The 27,848-nt window shown below is 37.9% G+C and overlaps 3 protein-coding genes across 4 annotated transcripts; 2 read left to right on the top strand and 1 right to left on the bottom strand.

Annotated features, from left to right (window-relative positions):
* Positions 1-1,437: 1,437 nt before the first annotated feature.
* On the top strand, positions 1,438-27,035 carry LOC145785392 (putative protein-lysine deacylase ABHD14B). Of its 2 annotated transcripts, none has more exons than XM_082597048.1 (2): positions 1,438-1,481; positions 25,288-27,035. In XM_082597048.1, the coding sequence occupies exon 2, from the start codon at positions 25,326-25,328 to the stop codon at positions 25,956-25,958; it is 633 nt and encodes a 210-aa protein (XP_082453174.1). In that variant the 5' UTR covers positions 1,438-1,481; positions 25,288-25,325; the 3' UTR covers positions 25,959-27,035. The 2 variants fall into 2 exon arrangements, with proteins under 2 accessions (XP_082453174.1, XP_082453173.1); XM_082597047.1 differs by lacking the exon at positions 1,438-1,481 and adding an exon at positions 23,725-23,895.
* Positions 8,489-9,310, bottom strand: LOC145785222 (uncharacterized). Its single transcript, XM_082596908.1, has 2 exons — positions 8,979-9,310; positions 8,489-8,654 (listed from the first exon to the last, which is right to left on the bottom strand). Exons 1-2 carry the CDS (start codon positions 9,308-9,310, stop codon positions 8,489-8,491), a joined length of 498 nt encoding a protein of 165 aa, XP_082453034.1.
* Positions 16,132-23,720, top strand: LOC145785391 (putative protein-lysine deacylase ABHD14B). The gene is made up of 2 exons (XM_082597046.1): positions 16,132-16,265; positions 22,188-23,720. Exons 1-2 carry the CDS (start codon positions 16,148-16,150, stop codon positions 22,844-22,846), a joined length of 777 nt encoding a protein of 258 aa, XP_082453172.1. The 5' UTR covers positions 16,132-16,147; the 3' UTR covers positions 22,847-23,720.
* Positions 27,036-27,848: the final 813 nt, after the last annotated feature.

The raw sequence follows: 27,848 nt of genomic DNA on the forward strand, positions 1-27,848 counted from the left end.
GGTCTTCAGTGCTTCGAATTTATGTTTATTCTTGAAAGTTTTTATCGTAATTTAACGTCGAAAGTAACCACACATCATTAACCAATCTTTAAAACATTGTGTTCTATTTCTCTTGCCTTCAATCGCATTTTTTTTTTTTGGTTGTCACTCCTTTGAATTTTTATGTTTATTGTTGGAAGTTTTTACGTGATTTAACGTGGACAGTAACCGCTCACACATTATTGGCCAATTTTTAAAATAATGACTGTTCATTTTTTTTTGCCTTCAACCGCACTGCAGTATATAACCTTGTGAAATTTTATTTTGTATGATATTCGCTCTGAGGATGCGCATTGTCATGGTGCGCAAAACGTCATTGAAGCAATAAACCATCTTGTTTGTTGTTACTTTCAATTTCATCAGATGAACGTTGCAACTAGTAAGCAAGTGGTGAATATGACACGCTGACCTAATTCTCCGTCATTCTTTGATACTAGATATTTTTGACAGTTCATCTACGATCATTCTATTGTGAAATTAAATAATTTATAAGAATGTAGAAGAAACTGGCGGCCAAATTGGCCGACTGAGGAGGTAGCGCCGGCGGTCATTTAAGCACTACTTAGCGGCCATGGCCGCCGGCTGCTTTAAGGCTTGCTTTACAAAGATGAATTCTATCAAATTAGCCATGCACTGGTGAAAGTACCCTGTCATGCTTAGTTTTTTTTGCAGTGCGAGAGTGGTTTTACATTATCACATTTTTTATTTTTAAAGATTATCAGCTTCAGGCAGTACTAGATAGATTTTTTCTACTCGCAACATCACTAATTCTTTCATGCATCTAAGTTATGTTATAGTTAATAGCATAAATTTGCAATTGCATATGACACTATAAATTCGATATGAATAACTAGTATATATATATGTGATTTTCCAATATATTGATAATGACTGGATGCAGAAACACATTTTACTGCAAACAACAGGACGTGGAGCAAAAGCGGAGGTAAAATTTTCCCAAACAACGGGTAGAGCTGGGCGATATTACGATATTTCGATACAATACGATATTTTTTCGGCAGCAATATTTATTCACAAAGCTCCGATTTTATCGTTTATAAATGTACTGAAATTATAGCAACATTTTCGCATGCGCAGTGACACAGACATCGCATGCGCAGACAACCCAGTGTGTGTGCATTGTTTACGCATTGCGAGCAGTCTGACATCGCATGCGCAGACAACCCTCAAGCGCAGTGGTTCTCAACCTTTTTGTCTTGGTGGACCCTTTTGGTGTCTTCGAAGCATTCGCGGACCACTAAAAATTTCAATTAGAAATGTTGGTATATCGCGTTTCCTTATGGAATCATATGTTACATAAGTTTCAAAGCAACACACTGAAAAGAATTTGCTGAATTCGCAACGCACTTGACGATTGATGAGATTGACGAAATTATGTTATGACTTATGAGCTATATGTTGGCACACAGGATCAAACATCGGTAAGCTATATGCTCATTTGATGTTTTTCTATAACTTTTATCAAAAGTTAATAGAATACTTGCGACTGTTACAAAGAATTTCTCCCTTTTTTCATTTGAAATCAATATTAATTCGTTATAATAATCACAGTCATTGCAAAACTGTGAGTGGTGATAGACTGCTGACTAACGTTTGTATTTCTAAATTAATCATTGATCAACAATCTGTTGTCTTAAAAGAATTTAGTTGAACATAGCCAACATAGCCTTATTAAAAGGTTTAAGTAATTTATATGATATTTTAGTTAAGAAACCAAACCTTTGTGCAATGTCCTTAGCAATTTCAAACGACGCACCAGTGCGTTGCGACTTACAGTTTAAGATTCACTGTAGGCTAATACATAAACAAAGCACAAACAATTTTTAAATTTCTTAATTTATCCGTCATGTTGAAAACTCAAAAACTTTCGCGGACCCCCGGAAATCGCTTCACGGACCCCTTGGGGTCCGCGGACCCCCGGTTGAGAACCACTGCTCAAGCGTGTGTGCATTGTTTACGCATTACAAGCAGTCTTTGTGATTACGTAATCCTGCTTACTACTAGAAGGAAAAATGAACGGCAAACGAAATAGGGGCAGACCACCAAGAATTTGGACTAATGATATTGAAGACTGGTCAGGACTTAACTACAAAACTGCAAAAGAAAAAGCTCAAAACAGAGAAACTTGGCGTCTCATTGCCTCCAACCCTCGACGAGAGGAAGGAACTTAATGATGATGATGAATTCTGCTTATTGATTCCCACATGTTGCGTTGTTGCGAAGGATAAAGTCCGGTAAATACGATAGGAAGCTTGCAAGCTGACTGAATTTACGTAGCATAGCGTAGCGGCCGTAGCATAGTGTAGCGGCCGTAGCCTACGGTAGCTACAGCTAGGTAGTTACTTTATTTTGTTTTGCTACTCACAGCTGCATCTTTATTTTGCATCAAAAACTATCAACAAGGATAGCTGCATCTGTACATGGTGGCGAGCTAATAATGCACTGACTTTTTCTATACTTGCAAAAGTTGCAAGAAAACTTCTGTGCATTCAAGCCACCAGTGTTAGTAGTGAAAGGGTGTTTTCACTTCGTGGCTCAACTGTTTCGAAGAAGAGATCATGCCTTATACCCTGCAATGTCAACATGCTGACATTTTTGTCCAAAAATCTTTACCTTGCGATAGTTAAATCGCAGCATTGTTTGCAATAAATGTTGTTCATTTCAGTACCAGTGCTCAGTATGTTTTTCATGCAGTTATAGAAAGCCGTGCTTTGCGATTCGCCGTAAAATATCGAAACTTAGATAATATCGTTTTATTTTTGGTAATATCGTATCGAAATTATTTTACCAATATCGCCCAGCTCTAACAACGGGATGCAGAGTGATTTTAGCTTGGAGGTGGAGTCGATTAAGGTGCACCTTAATCGCCCCCCCCCTCACAAAAATACTTATTCGGACTTGTCACTGTAAATCTCTCGGTCTAAGGGTATATAGTGGTTGGGCTGTTGCTAAAGTCTTCATAACAAGTCAGATAGTTTCGCAGCCGTTATAAAGTACATCCAAAATTGATATCTAAACATTCTGGTAACTTCTGAACGTGACAACTAGGCATCTACTCATTATACTGGTGTTGTCATCTGTGCAGTGTATGCTGAAATTCAACAGTGAGCACTGTGCAAAGTTATGAAGTTTACATTATGTAAAATCAATGGGAAGTATAAACTTTTAAACTGCCGGGTGCCTTTTTTTTTTAAGTGCTTAGTATGACAAAATGACTTAAAATTCGAAACAAATTGAAGTTCTTTACTAAGAAAATTATTTTAAAACTAAAACAAGACATGGGATTTCACACAGAAATATATCAAATATGAACTGCACTATTTAGGTGATCTGTGACCCGTGACCCCATATTCCTGTACTCCTCATGAATACGTTTTCTTTCTAGAAAATTGTTAACCTGGGGGCTATTAATGAAATGTTTTTGCAACTTCAAATTGATTAGAGAAGGAGCACTTGCTCCTCTTAATCACTACGTTACTGTGTACTAGTGTTGTCTACTATGTATTTTTTCTTGTTTTGCACATAATGTATATATATTAGGGTGGCTCTTGGCAAAAATAATTTTTTTACATTTTGCCGAGGACACCCCTTCAAATGGTGAGGTTGTCAGAAACAATAACTCCTGCAAAATTTGTTTGAATTTGAAAGTGATTTAGGAGTGCCCCCCCCCCCTAAAGTTCTGCGCCCTCCCCAAATTACCAAATCTGCGTATCTCAAAAACTGCTTAAGCTAGAGATACAGTTTTTGTGTCAAAAGATGCAGAAAACATGGTTTCCTATCTGCTTTCTGAACATTGAATGCATCTATCTTGAGTAGAAAAGCAGTTATTGAAAAAATCTGTTTTGGTTATTCTAGCACAAAACAGCGCTGAAAAAGTATTGTGGCCCAAGCTATTCAATTAACAAAGTTCATAAACTAACCTGTAAATTGGTAAAGCAATAAACGAAACAAGTGTTCCTAAACTTTTTTGCATTCATACATAGCTAAAATGCCCCTGTTTTTTTGTCATATTCCTTGGAGAAACTCCTGAGCGTGGAATCCGCTTTCAAGCTCCAGGTGCCATGCATTGAGCTAGTTGGATGGCGAAGGCGATTTATGCCATCAAAATTTGGATGTTTTGTCATCAGTTTAATATGTTAAAGAAAGAAGCACAAGGCATTCGAGAATTAGCCACCTTTTTTGTTGCGATTCATATGAAAATGCTCATGGATAACATCATCCAATGTTATAGAAGAACCACTAAACGATTTCGGACTCATGGATCAACTTCTTAATTATCCGCATCCATACAACTATTTCTGCTGCAACTAGCAAAAAGCTTGGTCTGCATTTATGGTATCTGTCCAAAAAAATAGTTGGACGAGCCTTGTTTGTCTCTCCACTGTCTGTGGAAAGTAAAAAACTAACAGTGGTAACCATGTTAGATGAAACAACAGAAAGTCCGCCAAGGAGACCAAGCGTCAAAGTAGATGCGTTTCTTGGCAATAAAAATCTAGAACAGTTTTGCACCTCTAATTCAAAACAGCTTCATTAGTTGTTGGGTGTAGATGAAGCAATACTTTCAAATAAGGATGTGCCGATTAATCGGAATCGGCGGGTATCGGCAATTTTTGGAGAATCGGCATCGGAAAAAATTGCCAATTCTTTTCGATTCTTTATCAAAGTTTCCTTATCAAAAGTAGCGCGAGCACCTGGAAATACTGATTAAAGAACGGCTTCTTTGAACAACCGCATCAGCGTCAACTAGCATCCGGAGAGCGGTAGTCTAAATTATGACGATTGTCCGCCATTTTGTAAACTCTTGTTTAGTAGGCACGAGATCAAAATACTTCCTTTCTTTGAAATGACGAAAAACGTTCAAGGAGAAAATCAGACCAGATAAAATATAAAAGTTGAATGATGACATAACGGTTAGAAGTTAAAGGAGAAATGGATTATTACGTAATAGTTATTAGCTTGCAGTATGCGAGGTGCTAAAAGCAAGAAGAGAAAAAGCGAGGGAATATCAACTGCAAAGAAAATGAGAGCAACTGTCTGAAAGATTCAAAACGCTTTTAGAAAAAAACAAAGGGCGTCAATGGAAAACAACGAGTAAAGTTGCAAGTTATATCTTTTCAGACGCTGAATTGCAGTGAATTAATCTTGTCACTTAGTAAACACGTAAAAAAAGATTACTTAAAAGATTGCAAATAAATTGCTTTCGTCACCACCATCGTCGATCGAAAGCGAACGAATTTTTAGCACCGGTGGCAATATTTTTACGCCTCAACGGAACAGACTTACTCCAGCAACTGGAGAAAAGTTGATGTTATTGCATTTTAATTTACGTGCCTTTAATTTTGAATATTAAAAAGCGGAAATGTTCTTTGTAATTATTGTTTAATCGTTGTAAAATTTGTAGTCACTGAAAGTTGCTTAAAGGTGCACTGCAACGAAAATATATAGCTTTTGTATTCATAGATCTTTATGAGAAAAAGCGATTTGTAACAATAAAATTTTTTTGGAGTTTGTCATTAGCTCAAAAATCTAATTAAAGGGATATTGATTTAAAGGATTCTGATTGGTCAAAATCTTTGATGACGTAATTGGTTGTGCAGAATAATTCAGAACCACTAGGTTGTATACAAACAAACTATAAACAATTGGGCTACATATACAGAGAACAATTTTATACTTGAGTTTTACGCGTTGAGATGGTTTTTTGTATGGCTCCCAGTTGTAGTAATGGAAGAAACGTGAAAGGGGTACACTTTCATCGTTTACCTCTGAATAATCAAGACAAGCTGAAGAAATGGATCTCTGCGATGAAACTCAAAAACCCACCAGTCAACAAGCACTGCTGTGTGTGCAGCCACCATTTTCTGGCCAGCGATTACCAGCGTGATCTACAGGCAGAGCTACAGGGCACCACACCTAAACATTTGCTCATCCCTGAAGCTGTCCCCTCTGTCTTTGATTTTTCGAGGTATGTGAAAGCCACTGTTACTGCAGTGCCACAAAACTTGATCGACCTGGGTTCAAATCTCTGAGTAAGAGTGGGCGTTCGGATCGAATAACAAAGAGGGAAATGAACAAAGCTTTAAAACAGGTCAGTAAAACACTGGCAGGGTAGATACCGTAACTATAAAAACATACCGTAGTTTTGTTTCATATACAAGATGGCATACCTGCAAAGACAGTGTTAGCATTCACGGTCCTGTCTGCACATGGCAGTTATAAGGATGTTGTTTGTCTCGTTCCTATTAACAGACTGGATACAGGAATTTTACACAAGTGGGTTAAATAGGTTATGCTGTCTTTACACTTTATAATTAGGCTGTGGCTATGTTTACACTATATAGTGTAATAAGAAAGTGCTCTGCTTGCAAAGAATAAAATCCAAGACTGTGTACCAGAGGAATATGCCCAGTTGTTTGATTTAGCTGTTTGTGGAGGTTTATCTGCTCCTACAGATGCTCGACTGCGCTACATTATTTTCTATATGTTTGTGTAGAGATCCTACCCCAATCAGGGAACTTCAAACATCCTCCAAAACCAGTCAACAATGAGCGACTTGGCAGTCATGAAACCCCCCTTTGAAGGGTTAATATGCTTGCCTGTGGCAGCAGGGGACCTGGAGCCCCGGAAACACATAGGCCTAACAATGTCGGCGTTGCAGCAGTATTAATAATCTTTGTTTAATTTTCCAAAAAAATGAGTACGGTCTTATAATATTGGCGATTCCATGTACCGTAGCCTTATGATTTTAAATGTTATAAGTGAAATGTGTATACTAAAGTTACATTTTATCAGTGTTTGCACATTTTTCCTTACCATATAATCATATACTCAATTGGAAGTGGCTGTTTTTCCACGCTTAATGCCATGGTTACAATCAGGCGTTGCCAGAATTGGGATTAAAGTTAGGAAGGGTTAAGGTAAGGGTTAGAGTTAGGAATAAGATTAGCATTTTGATCTTTGCCCAGGACTAAAAAAAGTTTGTTAACCATGTATGAAAATGTTTCATAGCGAATTCATCACGATTGGAAGGACATTTCAATCTTTCAACAATTATTTCCTTGTCAAACAAGACTGGTGTAAATTTTTTTCAACAGTTCAGTTTATTTTTGTTTTGTTGGCGAAAAAAAAAGAAAAACAAACAAACATATACAAATACACAAATAATTCGCACAACAAGGATGGCAGCGAAAGACCAAAAAGTCACCAAAGTCAGCTGCCACCCAAACATTTAAACAATAGACCCAAAATTAAGAACATTAACACATATGCAATACCAGCACTTTACATAATACATTAACAATGGAATAACACTGGGCAAATAAAAAAAAACTGTGCGGGGAAATAAGCAGATGATATGTTTTAGGAGTGATCATTGTATAAATTTTTTAATAAACTTTTATATTTAAATTTAAAAACATTATAAGACTTCTCTTGTACGGTATTTCTTTTGGTATTTGATTCCATAGTTTCACTCCATTAAAACATAGCATCTTCTTACCAGAGTTTGACGTTGTAGAAGGCAAATATAAATCATTCTTTTGGTTCTGACGGGTTTTATGATGATGAATTTTGTTTACAAAAATAAAGCAGCCAGCCAAGGCCCAGGGCAGCATTTTGTGCACATATTTGTACATAAATTTTGCAGTCTCTAATTTAATAATATGATTAATTCTGAGCACATTAAATTGGTGATAAAGAACAGTTGTATTTGTGGACCTCGGCAAAAATAAGCAAGATCGGATGAACTTGTTTTGTAACACTTGAAGTGGAGCAAGCAATGTAGAGTTTGCTCTTCCCCAATTTATAATTGAGTACTGGATCTTGGATTGAAACAAAGCATAATGTAAAGTTTGTAATATTGTTAATGGGGCAATGTATCTCAGCTTAAATGCTATGCCGCAGACCTTTGCAGGCTGCTTTCTAAGATTAATAATATGACTATCTTATGTCAATCGCTCATCCAAAGTTACACTTAGATAGTTTATACTTTTCTTCCTTTCGATGGATCAGCCACTGATAGACAGACTAAAATTTTCAGCTGCATTTTTTTGTTGCAGAGGATCATATAAGTAGTTTTACTATAATTTAATGAAAGTTTATTGGATTTCATCCACACATCAATTTTTCCTATTTCTCTATTGACATTTTTTTGGAAAGATGACAGGCATTTATCTGACTGACAGTTTGAATATAAATACTGTCCCAAGCAAAATTCTGGAGAGGTGAAAACTGTATTTACAAAAGAATTTTTATTAACAATACAATAAACAACAAGATAATTTTCATTAAAAATCATCAGGCAAGTGGTCATCAATGGCTTTTTTGTATCCTTCGTACTGGCCATCTTCTTCAGGAAATCTGCTGCGGATTGCAAGGACTGCACAGTGCACAGGCAGGAATTACTTTACGCCTCTTTCGACCCAATTTTCTATATATCCAGAAGTTGAAGCTGCGATAATTCATATATCCAGAAGTTGAAGCTACGTAATTCCTGACTGCACAGTGCACAGACAGGAATTACTTTACGCCTCTTTCGACCCAATTTTCCATATATCCAGAAGTTGAAGCTGCGATAAGCAACATATCTGTACGACCTGTAAAAGAAAATGTGATTTACCGAGAAGTGTAAAATCTTCATTTTTTTTCATTGCAACATTATCAGTAAATCACAATGTAGAAAAGCCCTAGGCTAGAACTTTACAACATAGAGTAAGAATGGAAAGTTGGAAACCTTGGGATTTGTGACCCAGGCAAGGGTGCATGTACATTGTACAATGGTACCGGTAAGCTAACTCTGGCCTCTGGATTTTTTACACTACCATAGGCTATGTGTAACACACATGTATAAGAACAAAGTTCACCAAGTGGGTTCTAAAACTGCAAAGTTTGGATAATATTTTACAACTATCAAAACTGACCTGTTTGAGATTGGATCTCGGAGATCTTCGCCGACCACATCCTTTAGTGCAGCCATAATTGCTTCTAACACTTCTGTATCCAGGCACATCTTTTCAAAGCTGCCGACCTGGTTTATGCATTGGCGGGCTATGTCCGTTTTGGCTACCACGGCGTCAATCTCCTGGCAACATTCATTTTCCATCATTGTTGGCATGATGGCACAATTTCCACACCTACACCATTTCAAATTCTCCATCCGACTGTTGTCGGAGCTCGAATCCGAATCACAGTCATCTCTGTCAAGGCGCTGTCTTTTAGGTTCAAACAAAAATCCTTTTCTGATTTCAGACATCTTTAAAAATTACGACTTGTGCAACGCTTCCAGTGTTAATGTATGAAGCTGCCAACTGAGTGAACAACCAATTATGTCATAAGGCACATAGTGCCATCCAGTGGCTGATTTTCTTTTTGTTATATTTGCCAAACAAAAAAGTATATCAAAAAATTTTTTTGGAAAAGATAATGCTTAAACACGAAAGAATCACCAAAAAAATTTTCATTTTTCATTTCAGGTCCCCTTTAATGTTAATTTACTAAGCAGAGAGAAGTAAATTCCAAGTATAGGCCTATTACGCTTAATGCGTTCAACAAACAATTGTGTGATTGCGCAAACGTAATCAAACCAGCTACCCGGTAATCTTCACGTGTTTGCTAAGCAACAAGATTGGCTGCAACTCTGCGTTCGAAAACAATAGTAATTTCTTCACAAGATGTTTTTCTTTTTTCGCCTATTGATGCACTTTGAATGCAAGGCTGGTGTGTTACTTTTTTAAAGGTTTTTGTATATTCAATACCGCTGCGTTCATTTTCTTATACACTCTAGTCTTTTTCTCTTCTTGTTTCTGGCATCTTGAATTCTGTGAGAAAAATACTGCAAACCGCACAAGATAATATTTTGCACACTGCGTTAAGCTACGTTTATTTTGCACTTTGTGAGCAATGGCGATTTTTCTCTTTTCACTGATTTCCGCAACAAATAAACGCGTGTCTATCACCACTTTGTAGCGCACAAGAAGTGAAGAACTACTGTAAAAAATCGGGTCTGCTACTATTCGGCGAGTCCGATTCGGCGAGTCCGATTCGACTAGTCCGATTCGGCGAGTTCCCTATTCGGCGAGAGCCCTTTTCGACGAGTGCCCTATTCGGCGAGTTTTTGAAATTGTGAAAGGAAATTATCGGGTACCGTAGCCTAATTATAATTGCCGTTTTTACATCGTTTTAACGTCGCTAAACGTTGAAATCGTGCAGAAAGGAATAAAAAGAAAATGTTTGAACTATTAAATTAAAATTCGTCATGTCAGTTCAGTTGCTTTTATTTCTGACCATCATATGAAAAACAATACACATCAACATAGCAAAGGTAGAAGCGACAAAACGCGAACGTTAAAACGTGCTTGAATTCGTCATGTCAGTTCAGTTGTTTTTCTTTCTGATCATGATATCAAAAACAATACGTCAACATAGCAAAGGTGTAGAAAAAGGTAGAAGCGACAAAACGCGAACGTTAAAACGTGCTTGTGACCGAAGTAAGTTATTGAGTTGAAAGAAATTTGGCACGGTCGCAACACTTTCAGAAAAATTTAAGATATGAAGGAAAAATAAAACAAAGAAAATGTTCCAAAAAAAAAAAAAACTAGATCATGTTTATGTCTATAAGTTAGTACTTTTGAATAGTTAAAATGATTAGTTTGGACCAACAAATGTGTGGCCTACAGCTTGGATTGAAAGGAAATTATCGGGTACCGTAGCCTAGTTATCCCGACCAGCAAAAATTGTTCCAAGAACACAGTTCATGTTTACATTGTAGTAACAGAATGAAAAGGCTAAACAAATGTGTGGCCTATCATGTTAACGTCGCTAAACGTTGAAATCGTGTAGAAAAGGGAGCTTTTGCTGACTAGGATACTTTGAAACTGAGAAACATTCACAGAAGCCCTACGATTTGTTCCAAGAACCCATTTAGCATAACATTTCATTTGTACATTGATTCAACGTCTGAATACATTATCTTAAAAATGCAACGTATCGTAGGGCTTCTGTGAATGTTTCTCAGTTTCAACGTATCCTAGTCAGCAAAAGCATCCTTTTATACACGATTTCAATGTTTAGCGACGTTAAAACGATAGGCCACACATTTGGTTAGCCTTTTCATTCTGTTACTACAATGTAAAAATGAACTGTTAGGCTAACTGGGTTCTTGGAACAAATTTTTGCTGGTCGGTATAACTAGGCTACGGTAGCCTACCCGATAATTTCCTTTCAATCTAAGCTGTAGGAGTGTAGGTCACACATTTGTTGATCCAAACTAATCATTTTAACCATAGGCGCCTAAGCCGTGGGGGCCAGGCCCCCACGCATATTTCCGCGTGGGAGCAACCTTTTATGCGGCACTGATACATAAAACAATAAATGAACCAGCGATCGGCAGCAGGAAAACATTTTTAAATACAAACCGCAACAGCTTCGCAGTAAATAATCACTAGAACGAGTAGCGATGCTACAATCCCACCCCAGACAAAAAAATCTGTCATTTTTACGTTGATTTAACGTCTGCAGACGTTGAATCAATGTAAAAATGACTGATTTTGCTGTGACATAGCAAAAATCTACCATTTTGCGTCGATTCAATGTCATCAGATGTTGAATGCACCCAAAAACAACATAATTTGCTACGTTGACGCAGCGTGCGTTTAACTTAATGCGCTTGCAAACAGCCTCCTGTCGCTTTCGAAAGTCGAAACCTCTGCAGTGAATTGTCGCGGCAGTGAATCGGTTGCTGTGAAAATGAACTTGAAGTCTCGGCCCGAGGTTACCGTTAACCAACGTAACAAGGGCTGGTACAAACCGCACTGCCCGCAGTCGCACAAGCGGCATAACCAACACAACAACGGCCTCGCGCAAACTGCATGGCGCACACACGTCCGTTGCCATAGAAACCCGATCAAAGGCGGGGAATATGCGCATCTTTTGTTTCATCTGCAACACGAAAACGGGCGTATTACAGCGAATTGAAACTTGAAAGCTGGTCAGCGATAAGTTGCGATATTGTAGTGAAAAGGGAGCAATGTCAAGTCGAAAACTTAATCAAACGTCTCTCTGTAACTATTTTTCAAGGGCTGTTTACGGATGTCAGCAACTTTTAAATTTATTAAAGGTGACGTGCTGTTGAATTGATGTAAACATGAATGATTTTGCTTTCGTATATTTTCAAGCATATGATCAAGTTAGTATTTTCATTCCATTTACAGTATACCTTTTAGTAAACCTTTTCGTCTCTTGTTTCATGCTAATAAATCTAGTTCGTTGCTAAACTTTATGTTGCGCTTAGCTTAAAGAGTCGCAGTCCATCAACCGCTAGCCAAGGCAGACGCATAGCATGTGTTTTGGTCGAGCTTTGTTTATAATAATTAACGGTAGGTCGAACGTAGCGATAACTCCGAGTGTGGCAATAAAAGCAATCCTAGTGTGACGACATAATTACGTCATTTATCTGCGTGACATTTCGCTGAATTTACGTTGCTGCTGATGAAACACGCTTTCGCCCCCACGGCCAAAAAAATAGTTAGGCGCCTATGATTTTAACTATTTAAAAGTACTAACTTATAGACATAAACATTATTTTTTTTGTAACATTTTCTTTGTTTTATTTTTCCTTCATATCTTAAATTTTTTTGAAGGTGATGCAACCTTGCCAAATTTCTTTCAACTCAATAACTTACTTCGGTCACAAGCACGTTTTAACGTTCGCGTTTTGTCGCTTCTACCTTTTTCTACACCTTTGCTATGTTGACGTGAATTGTCGCTTCTACCTTTGCTATGTTGACGTGTATTGTTTTTCATATGATGGTCAGAAATAAAAACAACTGAACTGACATAACGAATTTTAACTTAATAGTTCAAACATTTTCTTTTTATTCCTTTCTGCACGATTTCAACGTTTAGCGACGTTAAAACGATGTAAAAACGGCAATTATAATTAGGCTACGGTACCCGATAATTTCCTTTTAAAAATTTCAAAAACTCGCCGAATAGGGCACTCGCCGAAAAGGGCTCTCGCCAAATAGGGAACTCGCCGAATCGGACTAGTCGAATCGGACTCGCCGAATCGGACTCGCCGAAACGGGCCATTCCGAAAAAATCACGCTGTCCAGAGCAGGTGACAAAGTGAACGCTTTTAGACATTTCAAAGGCAGCAACTTGTAACAAAATCGCAACCACTTGTAGAGCGCCAACTAAAAGCAGCTTTAATCATTTAACCAAAGTATCGGAATCGGCAAATATTTAAGAATCGGCATCGGCAAAAATTTTGTAATTGGTACATCCCTACTTTCAAAGGATCCTGCTTATTGAAGATAGTGCATATATTCAATACACATAGTGATTAGTGAAGGAGGACTTTCAACAGTCAATGACTGAGCAAAGAGGAGTTGCTGTAATCCAGGATTTTAACAAACTTTTAACTAAAGATGAAGACTAACTTCAGTTTCTTTTGCAAGTTGTTACTGAACACAGGAAACTGTTTCCAAATTGCAACAAGAACAATATTGTCGATAATATCGCTTCTCGCAGTACTAACCAGACAGTAGTCAGAAGTTTTTGCACTACTGACTACACAGTGCTTACACTTTGAAATGAATACCGTCACCAGTGTTCCCTCTAAGGTGCTCAAATTGAGAAGAAAAAAAACGAAAGTCTGTAGATGGTTTCGTGGTCGCAAAAAAGATCGTGAAATCAAGATTTGGACTGAGTTCATAAGTCCTAATTTCTTAGAGGGAACACTGGTCGCCACATATTTTTTATAGAGCTACGTACCTTTTGTGTTAAAATGTGTTTTTTCTAAATAACTGCTTTTCTACTCACGATAGATGCATTCAATGTTCAGAAAGCAGATAGGAAACCATGTTTTCTGCATCTTTTGACACAAAAACCATATATATCTCTAGCACAAGTGGTTTTTACACAGATTTGATATTTTGATTAGGGTGCAGAACGTTAGGGGGGCACTCCTAAATCACTTTCAAATTCAAACAAATTTTACAGGAATTATTTTTTCTGACAACCTCACCATTTGAAAGGGTGTCCCAAGTAAAATTCAAAAACTCAATTTTAAGAGCCACCCTAATACATAGGCGCCTAACTATTTTTTTGACCGTGGGGGCGAAAGCGTGTTTCATCAGCAGCAACGTAAATTCAGCAAAATGTCACGCAGATCGATGACGTAATTATGCCGTCACACTAGGATTGCTTTTATTGCCACACTCGGAGTTATCGCTACGTTCGACCTATCGTTAATTATTATAAACAAAACTCGATCACTTCGCTTAAGCAAACACATGCCAAGTCATGCCATGCGTCTGCTAGCGGTTGATGGACTGCGACTCTTTAAGCTAAGCACAACATAAAGTTCAGCAACGAACTAGATTTATTAGCATGAAACACGAGACGAAAAGGTTTAGTAAAAGGTATTATATACTGTATTAATGGAATGACAATGTTTTGAAAATGGAATGCAAATACTAACTTGATCATGCGCTTGAAAATATACCTGTTGAAAGTAAAATCATTCATGTTTACTTCAATTCAACAGCACGCAGTGGCGTAGCCAGGACAAAAATTTGGGGGGGGGGCCAAATATTTGATGCATTGAAGAGAACGACAAAGTGTTTGATTTAAGACATCGCCACCTGATGTGCAGTGGCGTATCCTGGTGGGTTGAGCAATGGGAAGCAATGAAACTGGTGGGGGTTAGAGCATGCCGAAGGCATGTGTATTCTAGGGGGGTCCGGGGGCATGCTCCCCCGGAAAATTTTTGCAAAATTACACTCAAATAATGGATTATAGCGCTTTCTGGAAACACTTTTAGGATAATATTAGTATAAAATTTTTTAGCAGATAAACAGCTATTAACTTATTAAAGGTAGCTCTTACACACGAACGGGCAAAATCTGCGGCTAACATTAGAGAACACCAAAAACTCAGCTACACAAAAACCCAACAGAGTAAGCCATTCTGAAATTGCTTCCACAAATTAGTTCAAAGAAACGTAAATCGAGTAAATTTTGCGCGATTTACAATTTGCAAAATTTATTGGTGTCTTTCTGTGTGTCTAAAACAAGTCCTTGGGGTGTAATAGCCAGATGTCTTGGAAAACGTTATAAATTTCTACAAATTTTATTACATTTTCAACAAAGGGCTCAACTTCGGAATGCAAGCTTTGAAAATTTGGGGGGCCATGGCGCCTTTCGCCCCCCCCCCCTGGCTACGCCTATGACAGCACGTCACCTTGAATAAATTTAGAAGTTGCTGACATCCGTAAACAGCCCTTGAAAATAGTTACGGAGAGACGTTTGATTAAGTTTTCCACTTGACATTTCTCCCTTTTCACTACAATGTCGCAACTTATGACTGATCTGCTTTCAATTCGCTGTAAAAGGCCGGTTTTCGTGTTGTAGATGAAACAAAAGATGCACATATTCCTGCCTTTGATCGGGTTTCTATGGCAACGGCCGTGTGTGCGCAATGCGGTTTGTACCAGCCCTTGTTGCGTTGGTTAATGTTAGTGGTTACCTCGGGCAGAGACTTCAAGTTCATTTTCACAGTGAGCGATTCACTGCAGAGGTTTCGACTTTCGAAAGCGACATCAAGCAACGCATCAAGTCTGTTTGCAAGTGCATAAAGCTAAACGCACGCTCCGTGTCTACGTAGCAAATTGTTTTGTTTTTGGGTGCGTCTGCAGACGTTAAATCAATGTAAAATGACAGATTTTGTTGTCTGGTGTGGGATTGTAGCATAGCTGCTCGTTCTGGTGATTATTTATCGCAAAGCTGTTGCGGTTTGCATTTAAAAAATGTTTTCCTGCTGCCGATCGCTAGTTTATCTATTGTTTTATGTATCAATACAGCATAAAATTTGCCCCCACGGAGAAATATGCGTGGGGGCCGGGCCCCCACGGGTTAGGCGCCTATGCCCTAATATATATAATACATTTTTTTTTAATATTAGGTTTACAAATGGTTGTTGATATGGCTAGTTGTTGCAGTTAATTTTTGTTTGTTTGTGGAAATCAACTTGCCTACACTTGTTTCACTAGTCTACTACATTTCGACTGTGATCAGCCTAGAAATGTGTAATGAAAGTTAAAGAGAAAAAGGTTACTTTTTTAAGTCTATTTCTGCTTTTGGCATCAGTGTTTGGAATCATTTATTTATTTCATGACCCCGACAATGATTGGATTGAACAAATCAATTGTAAGTTATTAAAATAACCTGGTGTTGCCTTGTCTGCTGATTTGACAATTTCAGTTGAGACAAATGCTATAAGGTGCTTGTTTATCTACCATGACACAGATCTAACAACATTACGACGAATGATTTTCATATGTATGGCACTATTTGCTGTTTACAAGCTAGCTTGTGAATTAGCTTTGGTACACTGATACACATGAAACATAATTATTGGCTGATAATATCACATTAACTTTTCTAGCATTCATTGAGGGAGCAAGTCTTTTAGGCGCAGACAGTTAGGAGCCGGTCAAATAAGCGTGCACACTGTGGCATGAGGCATGAGGATATTTAGGTGCGGAGCACTGTGGCGCCTGTTCAGTTAGATGCTATTTCTAGTAAAGTCTGCAGATTGTATCAGCTTGGCAGGTAGGGCAATTGCGAGTACGTGTGAGACAACGCTCTACTACATGAATACATTTCTGTTGGGCTGGAATGGCCCATTTCGGTGAGTCCGATCCTATTTGGTGATTTTTTCAATTTTTTTTTAAATTATCTGGTATCGTAGCCTAATTATCATTGCCGTTTTAGGGTTAGGGGTTGGGGTGTTAGGAACTCACCGAATCGGACTCACCGAGTAGTAGCAGCAAAGCCTATGAGAGGGGGGTACAGAGGGTACGGCGTACCCTTGAGGGCCCAGGCCTGCGATTGTTGGGAGGCCCGAAATTGTGATTTTATAGTTTACGTGCAAAAATGTTTGGTTAAAACCATCCTAAACAACTAAATTCAAGCATAAAAGTTGTTATTCGTTAGTCCTTGGGGGGCCCGTAATTTAGAAAAAGGCCCAAAGTGGTGATTCAATGCTTCATGTGCAAATATGTTCTGTTAAAAGCACCCTAAATTAAATCATAAATGTTGGTTATTCTCCTGTCCGGGGGGGCATAGTGTAGCAAAAGCAGGGTTGAAAAAAAACTCGGCTTTTTTTAAAAAGCCCTTGTGTTTTAGGCTTTTTTGTTTTTTAAAAACTATTTGAAAAAGGTAGTTTCAAACTTATTCCACTTCAAAATGAATTTTGGAGATGAAGCATGAGCCGGAGTCAATACTTTCGGAGGAGGAGCGGAGCCGGAGTAAAAAAAAAGTGGCTTCATTCACCTTTGCTAGGCATGTGGTGAATGCAAAAGTTAATGAAGAAAGGTTATTGGTCAGATGATTAATTTGATCATGTTGTAACAAGACGTTATGTTTGAGCCTTGGTACAGAGCTTGACTTGTTGTACCAGCTACATATAACACTCAGTAACGTTAACAGATTTAACATTTGTTATTAAACACATAGAAAAAACAAGAAAAAACCACTAAATCCAACGTTTTCGACACGACATGGTGTCATCAGGAATAATTATAGGCTGGTGCAGAAGTGCCCATACTGACCTTGTCGATGTACCAATCAACAACTGCCTGCGAACTGTCACAGGTTGCCTCCGCCCAACTCCAACTGACTGTTTGCCTGTCCTTGCAAGCATTGAGCCAGCTGCACTACGGCGCCAACGTGCTGTTCTTTCCCTGAGCCGTAAAGCCCTAAACCCTGGCCATCCGCTACACACAACCACGCTGAGATATCCACCAAAGCAGCGGCTAAAATCAAGAAAGCCATTTGTACGCGCTGCACAAGACCTTCTGGCAGCCTCTGGCGGAAGCCCTAGCAAACAGTGGTGCCACGCGGCGTGGTGTGAACAATGGTCAAGCAGCACGTCCCCACTTCGCCAAGTATTCAGATCCCCGTCCGAAAACCAGCTGGGACATGGCCTCTCTAGACTTGCCTCATCAAGGCGTAACCGTTTGCTCACTGGTGTTGGACGCTATGGTGCAGACATGTTGCGCTGGGGCTTGGCAGAGAGTGCTGCTTGTGAGTGTGGCGAAATGCAGACGGCAGCCCACATTATCAAGGATTGCCGGCTATACAGACCACCCCATGGTATGGAAGGCCTAATTTCCATCGATGACGACACCAGGCAGTGGCTAACCAACGGATGCCCTGACATATAGCGACAACACGAGAGAAGAAAGAAGAGAAGAAGAAGAGAAGAAGAAATAAGTCCAATTTTGCAATAAATTGCTGTATGGCGTGCAATACGCCTAAGCAAACACAGGGATATCTATAACTACGGGATTGGAAAGTCTATCCAGTGCTATACATCAGTAGGGTCATCACATTATTACGATTACAGAAAGATTAACAAAATAAAATACCCACTAAAAGATATACAAAGTTTGATTTTACAATAATAATACAAATTTACACTCACATTAAAACTTAATTGATGTATAAAAGTACATTTACGCTGCTAGAAGAAAAAAAAACGATGAATCCAAAAAATGAATGAATGCAACGAGTCCAAAAACAGCCTACTGTTGTTCTTTAGCATTTTGCGTACTACAAATCGGATCAGAAGTAAATGAGGAGTGTTCAGCAATCAGTGAAATATGCTATTGTATCATGAACTTGTTCACAGACCAATCCAGTACGAAACCAATCCGTTTACGATGTCATCAGAACTAAAACCAATACTCATTGTGGAAATTTTTTAAGCAGCAAACAAAATACAACATGACTGCACTAATGGAATACAAGCAAATCAACAAACCAGGCAAACGTAGACCTTACAATTTACAGCAGGGGAATTGATTGTTACACTTTTGGTTGTTCGTTTAGCCTGCTACTTGCTGCCCTTTGAGGTCAATTTACGTGATTATTTATCACAGCAGCGCACAAAGAAAAGTGACCCTACTGGTGTATAAAATGGTTTTCAGTTCCACAGAGTTTCCAATCCCGTAGTTATAGATATCCCTGAGCAAACATCACGCTTTTACCCTAGACAAAGGGGGCTCAGAGTGAGAGGGGGCCCGGAATGACTCTTCGTACCCATAGTGAAAATTTCTCTCAGAGGCCCTGAGTAGCAGACCCCTGTTGGGCATATGAACAGTGAACACTGGCTACAAGTTGCAAGCACAATGGTGCGACTTTGCTCGTCATTAAACCTAGTTGGGGTTTTGACAGAAAACTAACTTACTTTTCGCTCAAGTCTACTACCGGCTTGAACGTAGGCTACGGTTTATTTTTTACTGATATTTGACTTAACTAAAAGTGAACTCAGTCATGTTCGGAAACTTGAATAATTTATTGATAAAGCTTTTGCTGACGCAAACCTGGACTAACAACAATAAATGCCGAACACGCGCAATCGCGCATTGAAAAAACAACATATTTCCCTGTTCAATAAAACATTTTGTGTGAAAAGCATTGCTGGTTTAAGTAGGGGCGTGAGACCAGAGGGGGAGTACCCAAAAAATAGTATATCTAATTTTATTTTGATAGATATACTAAATCTAGGCTGTATACCAAATTTTAGGTCAAAATATTGAAAAACCATTCATTAGGGGCAAAAAATATGATTTTTGACCCCAGCGAGAAATAAGCTGAGAAATAACACAGGCACTAGCGATACAAATCGTCATTGCATAGCACGAACAATTATTGCGAGAATATAATTTCCCGCGCATTCTAGCGCGCATCTAGAAAATGAAAATACTGTATGATATCATTAGCTTCCATTCAAGCAGGAAAACTTTCGATTTTTACGTTGCTTCAACGATCGATGACATCGAATCAGCGTAACAAAGGTGAATTCTTCGCTAAGAATCGATGGGAGTACGGTTTTTCTAGAGCAATCACGCGCAACTTGTAAGAAAGTTACTGAATTATGAAAGTCTGTCAAGAGGCTAACAAGCTCTCTTCTAACCAGTGCATAGGGCACTAGCAAGTCACCATCTCCAAATGCCTTCTTCCAAATATCCAATAAGGACTTGGTCATACATATCATAAATTCCTTCCGTAGTTTGGTTTCTTGCGGCCCAGATGAAGGCCCGTTTTTGGATTTGTCAATAACTCCAAACACAATTTCATACTTCAGTGGCAGCTTATCATTGCAACAAAATACATAATCAGTAGATGTAGGAGCCATACTACTCAAAAACTTACAATATTAACAATCTGTCAAAATAAATGAGAATGGTAAATAATTTTGGTAATTTTCTCGAAACTTTTGCCTGCCGTAAAAATGGTACCATTTTTTTTGCTAGTAGTAAAAATGGTACCATTTGGCCATTTCAAGAGTTTTTTCACTTTTTCTTGCACCAAAATGTTTGGATTTATTCTGACCATCTCACAAGAGGGCTTAAAATACAATTGGGATGTGGGGGGCACAGCAAGAAGATTTTTACAATGATTTATTTTTCGAAGGGTATTTTTTCAGTATTTTTGGAAGAAAAATTAAGTTTTGGCCACTTTCTACATGAGATAGATGCTTTTAACCACCAAAAATGGATTCATTGCTGAAAAATGAGTAGGAAGCAGCACCAGTCCAAAACGAGCTATCCGATGGGGAAGAATCCATAGCTTCTGTCCATGTGAGAAAATTCAATCATGCTAAATCTAACTACAAACTTGTGAACTTAAATTCTGACCAAACCAACGAACCACCAGAAATTCGACACCTGAGTAACTGCGACATCGAACAAATCAGAGAAGAAAAGCTCATTATGCGCCACCCATGCCACAATCAAGCTGTGGAGCGCCACATAAAGCTTGTAACCGAAGCTTCATCAGCAGTAGCTGGCTTCAACAGACGTGACGGTCTAATCAGGCTAAAGATTCGGTCACGAAAACTGATGAAGCAATTCAATACCAAAAAGCAATTTCAATCTTAGGTCCTCCTGCCGATACCATTTCCCCCTGCATAAAACTGGCATTTAATGTCGTCGTCTAGGCTTTTGTAATATTATGTAACCCAATTTCATATTTGTTTGTTGTTACCATCCTGTGCTTGTGCTTGCTCTAAAACCACTCAAATGTGTATTTCATTGGTTAGAGATATATCATACTCATTATGCTGATTTCTTGTGGAGTGATTATGTTATGGTGATGTTAAACTGTGCATAATGCTATGTGTTATTCATATTTGACCTAAAAATTACATTTTGTGAAAATAACCATATATCTAGTGAAATTTCGAAAAAAACTTCTTTTGAGACAGATAGGAAAGTGCACATTCTGCTTCTTTTGGCATCAAAATTAGCTCCCTAGCATCACCGCTCACATAGTTATGGTATTTTTATGGGATTTGACCCCCGCATGACCTTTGCGTCAAGGTTGTCACCTGAGTATTGGAGGCAACTTCCCAAAACCACTTTTAAACTTAGTTTTGGGACCAAAGGCAACTATTGAGAGGGGACGTTTTTTGAATTAGTGATTTTTATTTTTTTCACTCCACCCTATTGCCCTAATGCCCTACCTGCCAAGCTGATACAATTTGCAGACTTTACTTGGAATAGCACCTAAATGAATGGGCGCCACAGTGCTCCACATCTAAATATCATAACGCCACAGTGTGCGCGCCTATTCGACCGGCGCCTAACTGTCTGTGCCTAAAAGACGTGGACCCTTCATTGGTACCTAGTCGTTCTAGCGTGTTTGAATATATAGTTGCTCAAGACTTATGGCTTGAAAGCAAAGCTTTTATTTAGGAACACTGTTTGAAATTATATAAGTTACATTTGACTGCATATTTCTTCAGCAAGCATCATTGATTTGTCAACACAGTTTAACTTTTAAACTTTAAAAAACACAGTATCGTGATGCTAGATGACTGTTTAAAATCTTTGTGCGATTGCTATTATCTAAATTATTGGGCATTCATCTGAAATTGCTTTAATTTTTAAATTGGCAATGATTATTGGTTATAGTTACACAAAATGTGTGCTGTTCTGGATGCACTAAAGATTCTATATTTTGCAAATCCTACCACAAAATCATGCTCACAGATGCAAATTTTGCATCATAAATTAATAACCATTTCATGTCAAAGTATTTAAACTGTTTCGTTATTAGCCTTGCTGTGGGACTTCCCGGAAGATAATTCATGTTGGTTTGATGATTGCAAATATTATCCTGTCAAAGAAGAAGTAGTTGAAGTTGAAGAGTCGTTTATTTACATACGAGTTGTAGGAAAGATGAAAGAGTCTTTATCTTCTGTCTTGTTGCTCCACGGCAAGGGATCTGACTCCAGTACATGGCAGAAACTTGGTACACTAAAAGTCTTAGCTGAGGCTGGTTATCACGTGATTGCTGTTGATTTACCTTCCTTTGGTCGATCTGAGTTAATGAAAGATCTAATCACACCAGAGAGGTTTTTTGAATTGTTATTACCTGCTCTTCAATTGAACAGGCCTGTCATAGTGAGTCCTGCAATGAGTGGGATATACACCTTGCCTTATGTTTTATATCAGCCTGAAGAGGTGGCTGGGTATGTCCCAATTTCACCCCTTATCAGTCCTGCTTTTACTGAGGAAGATTTTCAAATGTGTCTTGTTCCAACTTTGATTCTGTGTAGTAAAAATGACATTGCTTCTTTGCAAACCAGAGACATTCTTTCCAATATGCCCAATAGTATTGTTAAAATGTTTGTGAACACTGGCCATTCTTGTTACTTAGACGATCCTGAACATTTTCATTCAGAGTTAATTTCTTTTTTAAATTCTTTAAAATGACTGTGGTATTTACTGTCAGCAGCATTTTGCAATGTATTGTCTTGAGTAAATGGCAAAAGTACAGTTCTCGTAAAAATGATGAAAGTAAGTCATAGATTTTTGATGTAATGATGTACAGAGATTTGCATGGATCACGGCTTTACCATCGATCTATTGTTACCTAAAGACTGTGATGAAATTGCGGTCTTTTGTGTAAACCAAGGGTGCAAACTTGATCAACCTTTAATCTAGTTCAAAGTCATAAAATATTTGCGGGGTGAATTTAGTGATGAATTTCGACTATGTGTTTAGGAAACATTAAGTTTTGTGAAATCTGGGAAGCTTGCAACTTTTCAATTTGCACAAAATGAGTTAAGGTTGAAGTTTGCAGCCGTGGTATAAACTGGCCGTTTGTGTGAGTCGAGAAATGTAAGTGTATGCAGTCAGTATGATATAAGAATGAGGGTGATGAAACTAGTATTCATGTCAGTTTAGAAGTTCTGTTAAAAGTTACAGCTGTGGGTATAATCAATGATGATGCAGCCAGAAATTGTAGTGTTGATTGGTTTGACGAGATCCGGTTAGTTAGATATGGAACATTGACAACTACGCAATGCAAATGATTCGGTTGGACTGTATATTTTATAGAGACGAGTTCACACATTTTTGAATTATATCTGCTGTTATTGTTTTTGTAAAATATAAACATGCTTTGCAGCTATTTTCAAAATATATTTAGTTGTTTAAATATTTTTGTGGTATTGTTGTCATAAGTATATTGATGGTATTCTATTTCTAGAATGTTAGTTGATTTTTATCAATTACCTAGGAAATTACACTTTATTTGTTCACTATTATATAGGCATTTTTATTGAATTGAAAACTTATGTTTCAGTCAACCTTAAATACTGTAGGCCTACTTGTGTTAGTGGTGTAAATTACAAAAGAACTGTATTTTCAAATTGCTAACATGAAACTTGACAAAAAGTTGGTTCTCGCTACTGGTATCTTTTTGGTTGGAAGTGCTTGCTTTCTTCTATTTTATCCTGAATTTAAGGAAGAATCTGAAGGTATTATTTTTATTGCAATAGTATCATCAATGCAGTTATATAAAGCATCTTATGACGATTTGCTAAGTGTGAAACAGGCTGTAAAGGTTACTTTAATAATATTGATTCAATAAACTTTTTATATGTTTTTTTTTTCAGTAGGCTGCTGTATAAGAAATATATGTTTTTTTTTTCAACTTTACTAAATATTGATAAGCCACATGCACAACTGCTGGTGTGTGTAATACACATTAAATACACTTTTATATTTCTTGTCCTTTTCTAATCAAGTAGGCTAATAATATACAAGGTATCTTAACACTGAATTAGCATTTTATTAAACCGGACATGTATTTATTATTTTATCTCGTATTCAATATATGCCAAATGAGTGGGAGGTATAACTATGTTGTAAAGCTAGTTTTAAGAGTATATTATGTAAATGTATACTATATATATGTATGGTAAAAAAAAACAATAATTTTCCTGCAATACTTTTCCAGTGGGCCTACGATATTTTTTGTTTATTTAGGTCAATGACTTCACGTCAATTTTATTGTTAATGTGGGCGCTTAATCTTTATCATTGGACAGAGAATGCTTCTTTGAGAGCTATATCCCAGTAGTTTTGTAAAGATTTTGAATCACTGACACTGGCCAGATCACTGAGATTGACTCATGATTCATGAAATCTCCACTAGTTATAGAAAAGTGTTGTCCGAACTATTCCATCCACTAGGTGCCGCTAAATGGAAGCATATTAAATTAAGGTTACCGGTATAATGTTTAATATCTTTTCAGGTCTGATTTATTGCTTTTGCATATTTTTCAAAGCCTTCTGATGATCCCCCTTTCGGGTGAAACAGACTAGAGGTTTAGAAAGTAATAACTAGATTTAATGTATATATATAAATAATAATAAAAGTAATTTGCGTTCTTCTGGTGACTATTTACTAGGTTACCTCCTGATGTTAAAGATGATAACTAGCTTTTGTATTTCCGACGTTTCGTCAGTCAGCACGACTGACTTTATCAAGGTGGCTAAAACAGGTTAACACAACCTGTTCAGCAACGATGGCACAACACAAAAACGTACTGATAAAATGAATAAAGTTATTCATTTTATCAGTACGTTTTTGTGTTGTGCCATCGTTGCTGAACAGGTTGTGTTAACCTGTTTTAGCCACCTTGATAAAGTCAGTCGTGCTGACTGACGAAACGTCGGAAATACAAAAGCTAGTTATCATCTTTAACATCAGGAGGTAACCTAGTAAATAGTCACCAGAAGAACGCAAATTACTTTTATTATAAAATGCCTGGTGAACAGTCTCTCTCTGTTTTTATATAAATAATATTATCTATTTCATACAGTATCCGAATTTCAATTTCTTTATTTTATTTTTTTCTTCCATAGAAAGCGTTTTACCTGGTGAACGAGCGGAAAGTTCCAAAATGAGTGGTCGAGTTGCTGTATTTGAAAAATCTGTTGAAGTTAAAAAACAAATCATTGATGTCAAAGGAACTCGGATCTACGTTCGAACAGTTGGCGCAAAGTCATCTTTCCCAGTGCTTTTGTTGCATGGTCAGGCGTTTGATTCTAGCACATGGGAAACACTGGGAACCCTGAAAGTCTTGGGTGAGGCTGGTTTTCATGGAGTTGCTGTTGATTTACCTGCGATGGGCAAATCCAAGCCTTTGAGCGCGGACATGGCCCTGGAAAAGTTCTTGGATAATTTGGTGTTGAGTCTAGATTTACATAAACCAGTGATTGTTAGCCCTTCGATGAGTGGCAAATATTCAGTGCCATATGTGCTTCAAATGCCTGGCAAAGTGTCAGGGTTTGTACCTATATCGCCAGTGATAAGTCGAGAATACAAGTTGGAAGACTTTAAAAAGAGCAACGTGTCAACCTTGATAATATATGGAGAAAAAGATGCAAGTGCGGTTGAGAGAAATCGTCTATTGTCATCGATACCCAACAGTCGTATCGAGATGATTCCCGACGGTAAGCATCCTTGTTATTTGGATGATCCTGAGCTTTTTCACAAACTCTTGATTGGTTATGTGAACAGTTTGAAAAAGTAAGCATTTTGAGAAACAATTGCCAGGTGCTTTCTTACACACAATTACATTTGTGTTTCGCTTTTTTACTCACTGAAAAGTGTGGTCATTTGTAGTTTCAGTGGCGTACGCAGAAAATTTTCATGGAAGGTTTCAACGTGTGACTGTGTTGCGTTAAACTACGTCAAATTGTCAATTTATGACAAAGGGAAAACAGTATAATATAAACAAAAATGTTCATAATTTTTCAAGATGGGTAATGCTTACATAACAAGCTTATATACATACCTATCTACGCATCACTGTGCAATAAAGAAAGTTATTTAAATTTTATGAATTTATCGAAACAGCTTCTATTGCAGAACCCGCTGTGTAACGTCAAACGCTTTGAATAAATGCTGAATATTATCGTTGACTACACAAAAAGAACTCTAAAGGATTAAAGCAATTTTAGCAATCGAATGACTTGCATTTTGAGAATCATTAAAATTCATTTATGTTGTAAAATCACGTTTTTTTGGCGTATTTTGCTTGTTGAAGTTTTGTACGGTACCGTAGCGTAACCAAGTTATTAAAGACTTTATAACACGTTTGTAACATGCTTACCCCGATAGCTCAGTTGGTTGGCTCGTGACTTCGTGAACGAAAAACGACATTCAGTAGCATCTAATGGATGGAATAATTCCTCGGAAACTTCACTCTGTCAATCTCGGTGACCGGGCATGCGTTAGTGGCTCAAAGCCTCTACAAGTATGCGAAGCTGCCAGAACTAGCCTTTCCCATTCCGAGGATAAAGACTTAATCAATCAATCGTGTGTTTGAAATTAATATTTGTGCCAGAGGAAACAAATTAAAAAAGCGACGCCGCAGGTTTTAATAAAATTACTACCGGTACCCTAGATTGGATTTACCAACAGTGGATCTTTTAAGCGGCCGATTAATTGATCGAGAATTAGTTTGTGTGAAGTTCATCTGTTGTCATCTTACTGTCTGTTGTGGTATCTAGTCTTGCTTGTGGTATCTACATTGCTATTTTATATGTATTGTTTATAATTGTACCGTAGGCTACTATTCTCGCAACAGATGAAATAAAAGTCTTATCTGTCATCTGGATCAGTAATTGGTTGGTTTTGAATCTTTATCCTCGGACTGACAAAGCCTTGATAGGTTCTTCCTGGTAGTTTCGCGTACTTGTAGAGGCTCTTGACGCAGGGCCGGTTACCGAGATTGGCAGAGTAAAGTTTTCCGATTGTTGAAGAGGGATATCTAAAGAAGGGGATACGAAGGCTCAGAGCGATTGCTGATTCTCATGATACAAGAAGGGCGGTAGTTGGTACCGCGTTAAACATGCTGTTCTTTTTAAAATTGCAGAGTTTTGTGGTGCAGCTGGTACACTCAGCTACACAAGACAGTCAGCAAGGGTTATGTAGAACATATTTAAAGAATACTTGTTTGAAAAGACAGTTGAAAGGTTACTGGTCACAGCGGTAAACCATAATCTCTTCGTGGGAAAATTGTAACATAAAATTCCCGGATCCGTTCGTCTGCATGTAATGACCGAAAAAGAAACGCTCTTTCGAAACGTCTATTCAAAAAGTGTATTCCTGTAAAATTAGCCTGCGGCTATCGAAAATGGGTGCAACGCGTACACCACTAAAAATTGTCACTACAGAACAGATTACTTGGATAAAGACGGAATTTTTGTCCAGCTAGCAAGCACTAAGCAAACAGTTAAATGTGCGACTAACTCTCAAGCAACCATTTCACGAATGACCAGAATAGATAGCAATATCTCAAACTCACGTTCGCAGTACTGTGACGCAATAGTGAAAGACATTGTCACGCAATTCAAACAGGTGTTCAAAGCTGGTGATCCAATATTTCATGTTTAAACAGGTTTGACACAAGTCGTAC

The sequence above is a fragment of the Aplidium turbinatum genome, chromosome 16 (assembly GCF_918807975.1).
Source record: "Aplidium turbinatum chromosome 16, kaAplTurb1.1, whole genome shotgun sequence".
NCBI classification, from domain to species: Eukaryota; Metazoa; Chordata; class Ascidiacea; order Aplousobranchia; family Polyclinidae; genus Aplidium; species Aplidium turbinatum.

Bases quoted from the DNA above. Each gene is read 5' to 3' on its own strand.
- LOC145785391 (XM_082597046.1), top strand. From the start codon at position 16,148: ATGAAAGTTAAAGAGAAAAAGGTTACTTTTTTAAGTCTATTTCTGCTT. The intron at 16,266-22,187 runs GTAAGTTATTAA...TTTCGTTATTAG, and splicing joins TTGGATTGAACAAATCAATT to CCTTGCTGTGGGACTTCCCG.
- LOC145785392 (XM_082597047.1), top strand. From the start codon at position 23,796: ATGAAACTTGACAAAAAGTTGGTTCTCGCTACTGGTATCTTTTTGGTT. The intron at 23,896-25,287 runs GTATTATTTTTA...TTTCTTCCATAG, and splicing joins ATTTAAGGAAGAATCTGAAG to AAAGCGTTTTACCTGGTGAA.
- LOC145785222 (XM_082596908.1), bottom strand. From the start codon at position 9,310: ATGTCTGAAATCAGAAAAGGATTTTTGTTTGAACCTAAAAGACAGCGC. The intron at 8,655-8,978 runs GTCAGTTTTGAT...TTTCTTTTACAG, and splicing joins CGAGATCCAATCTCAAACAG to GTCGTACAGATATGTTGCTT.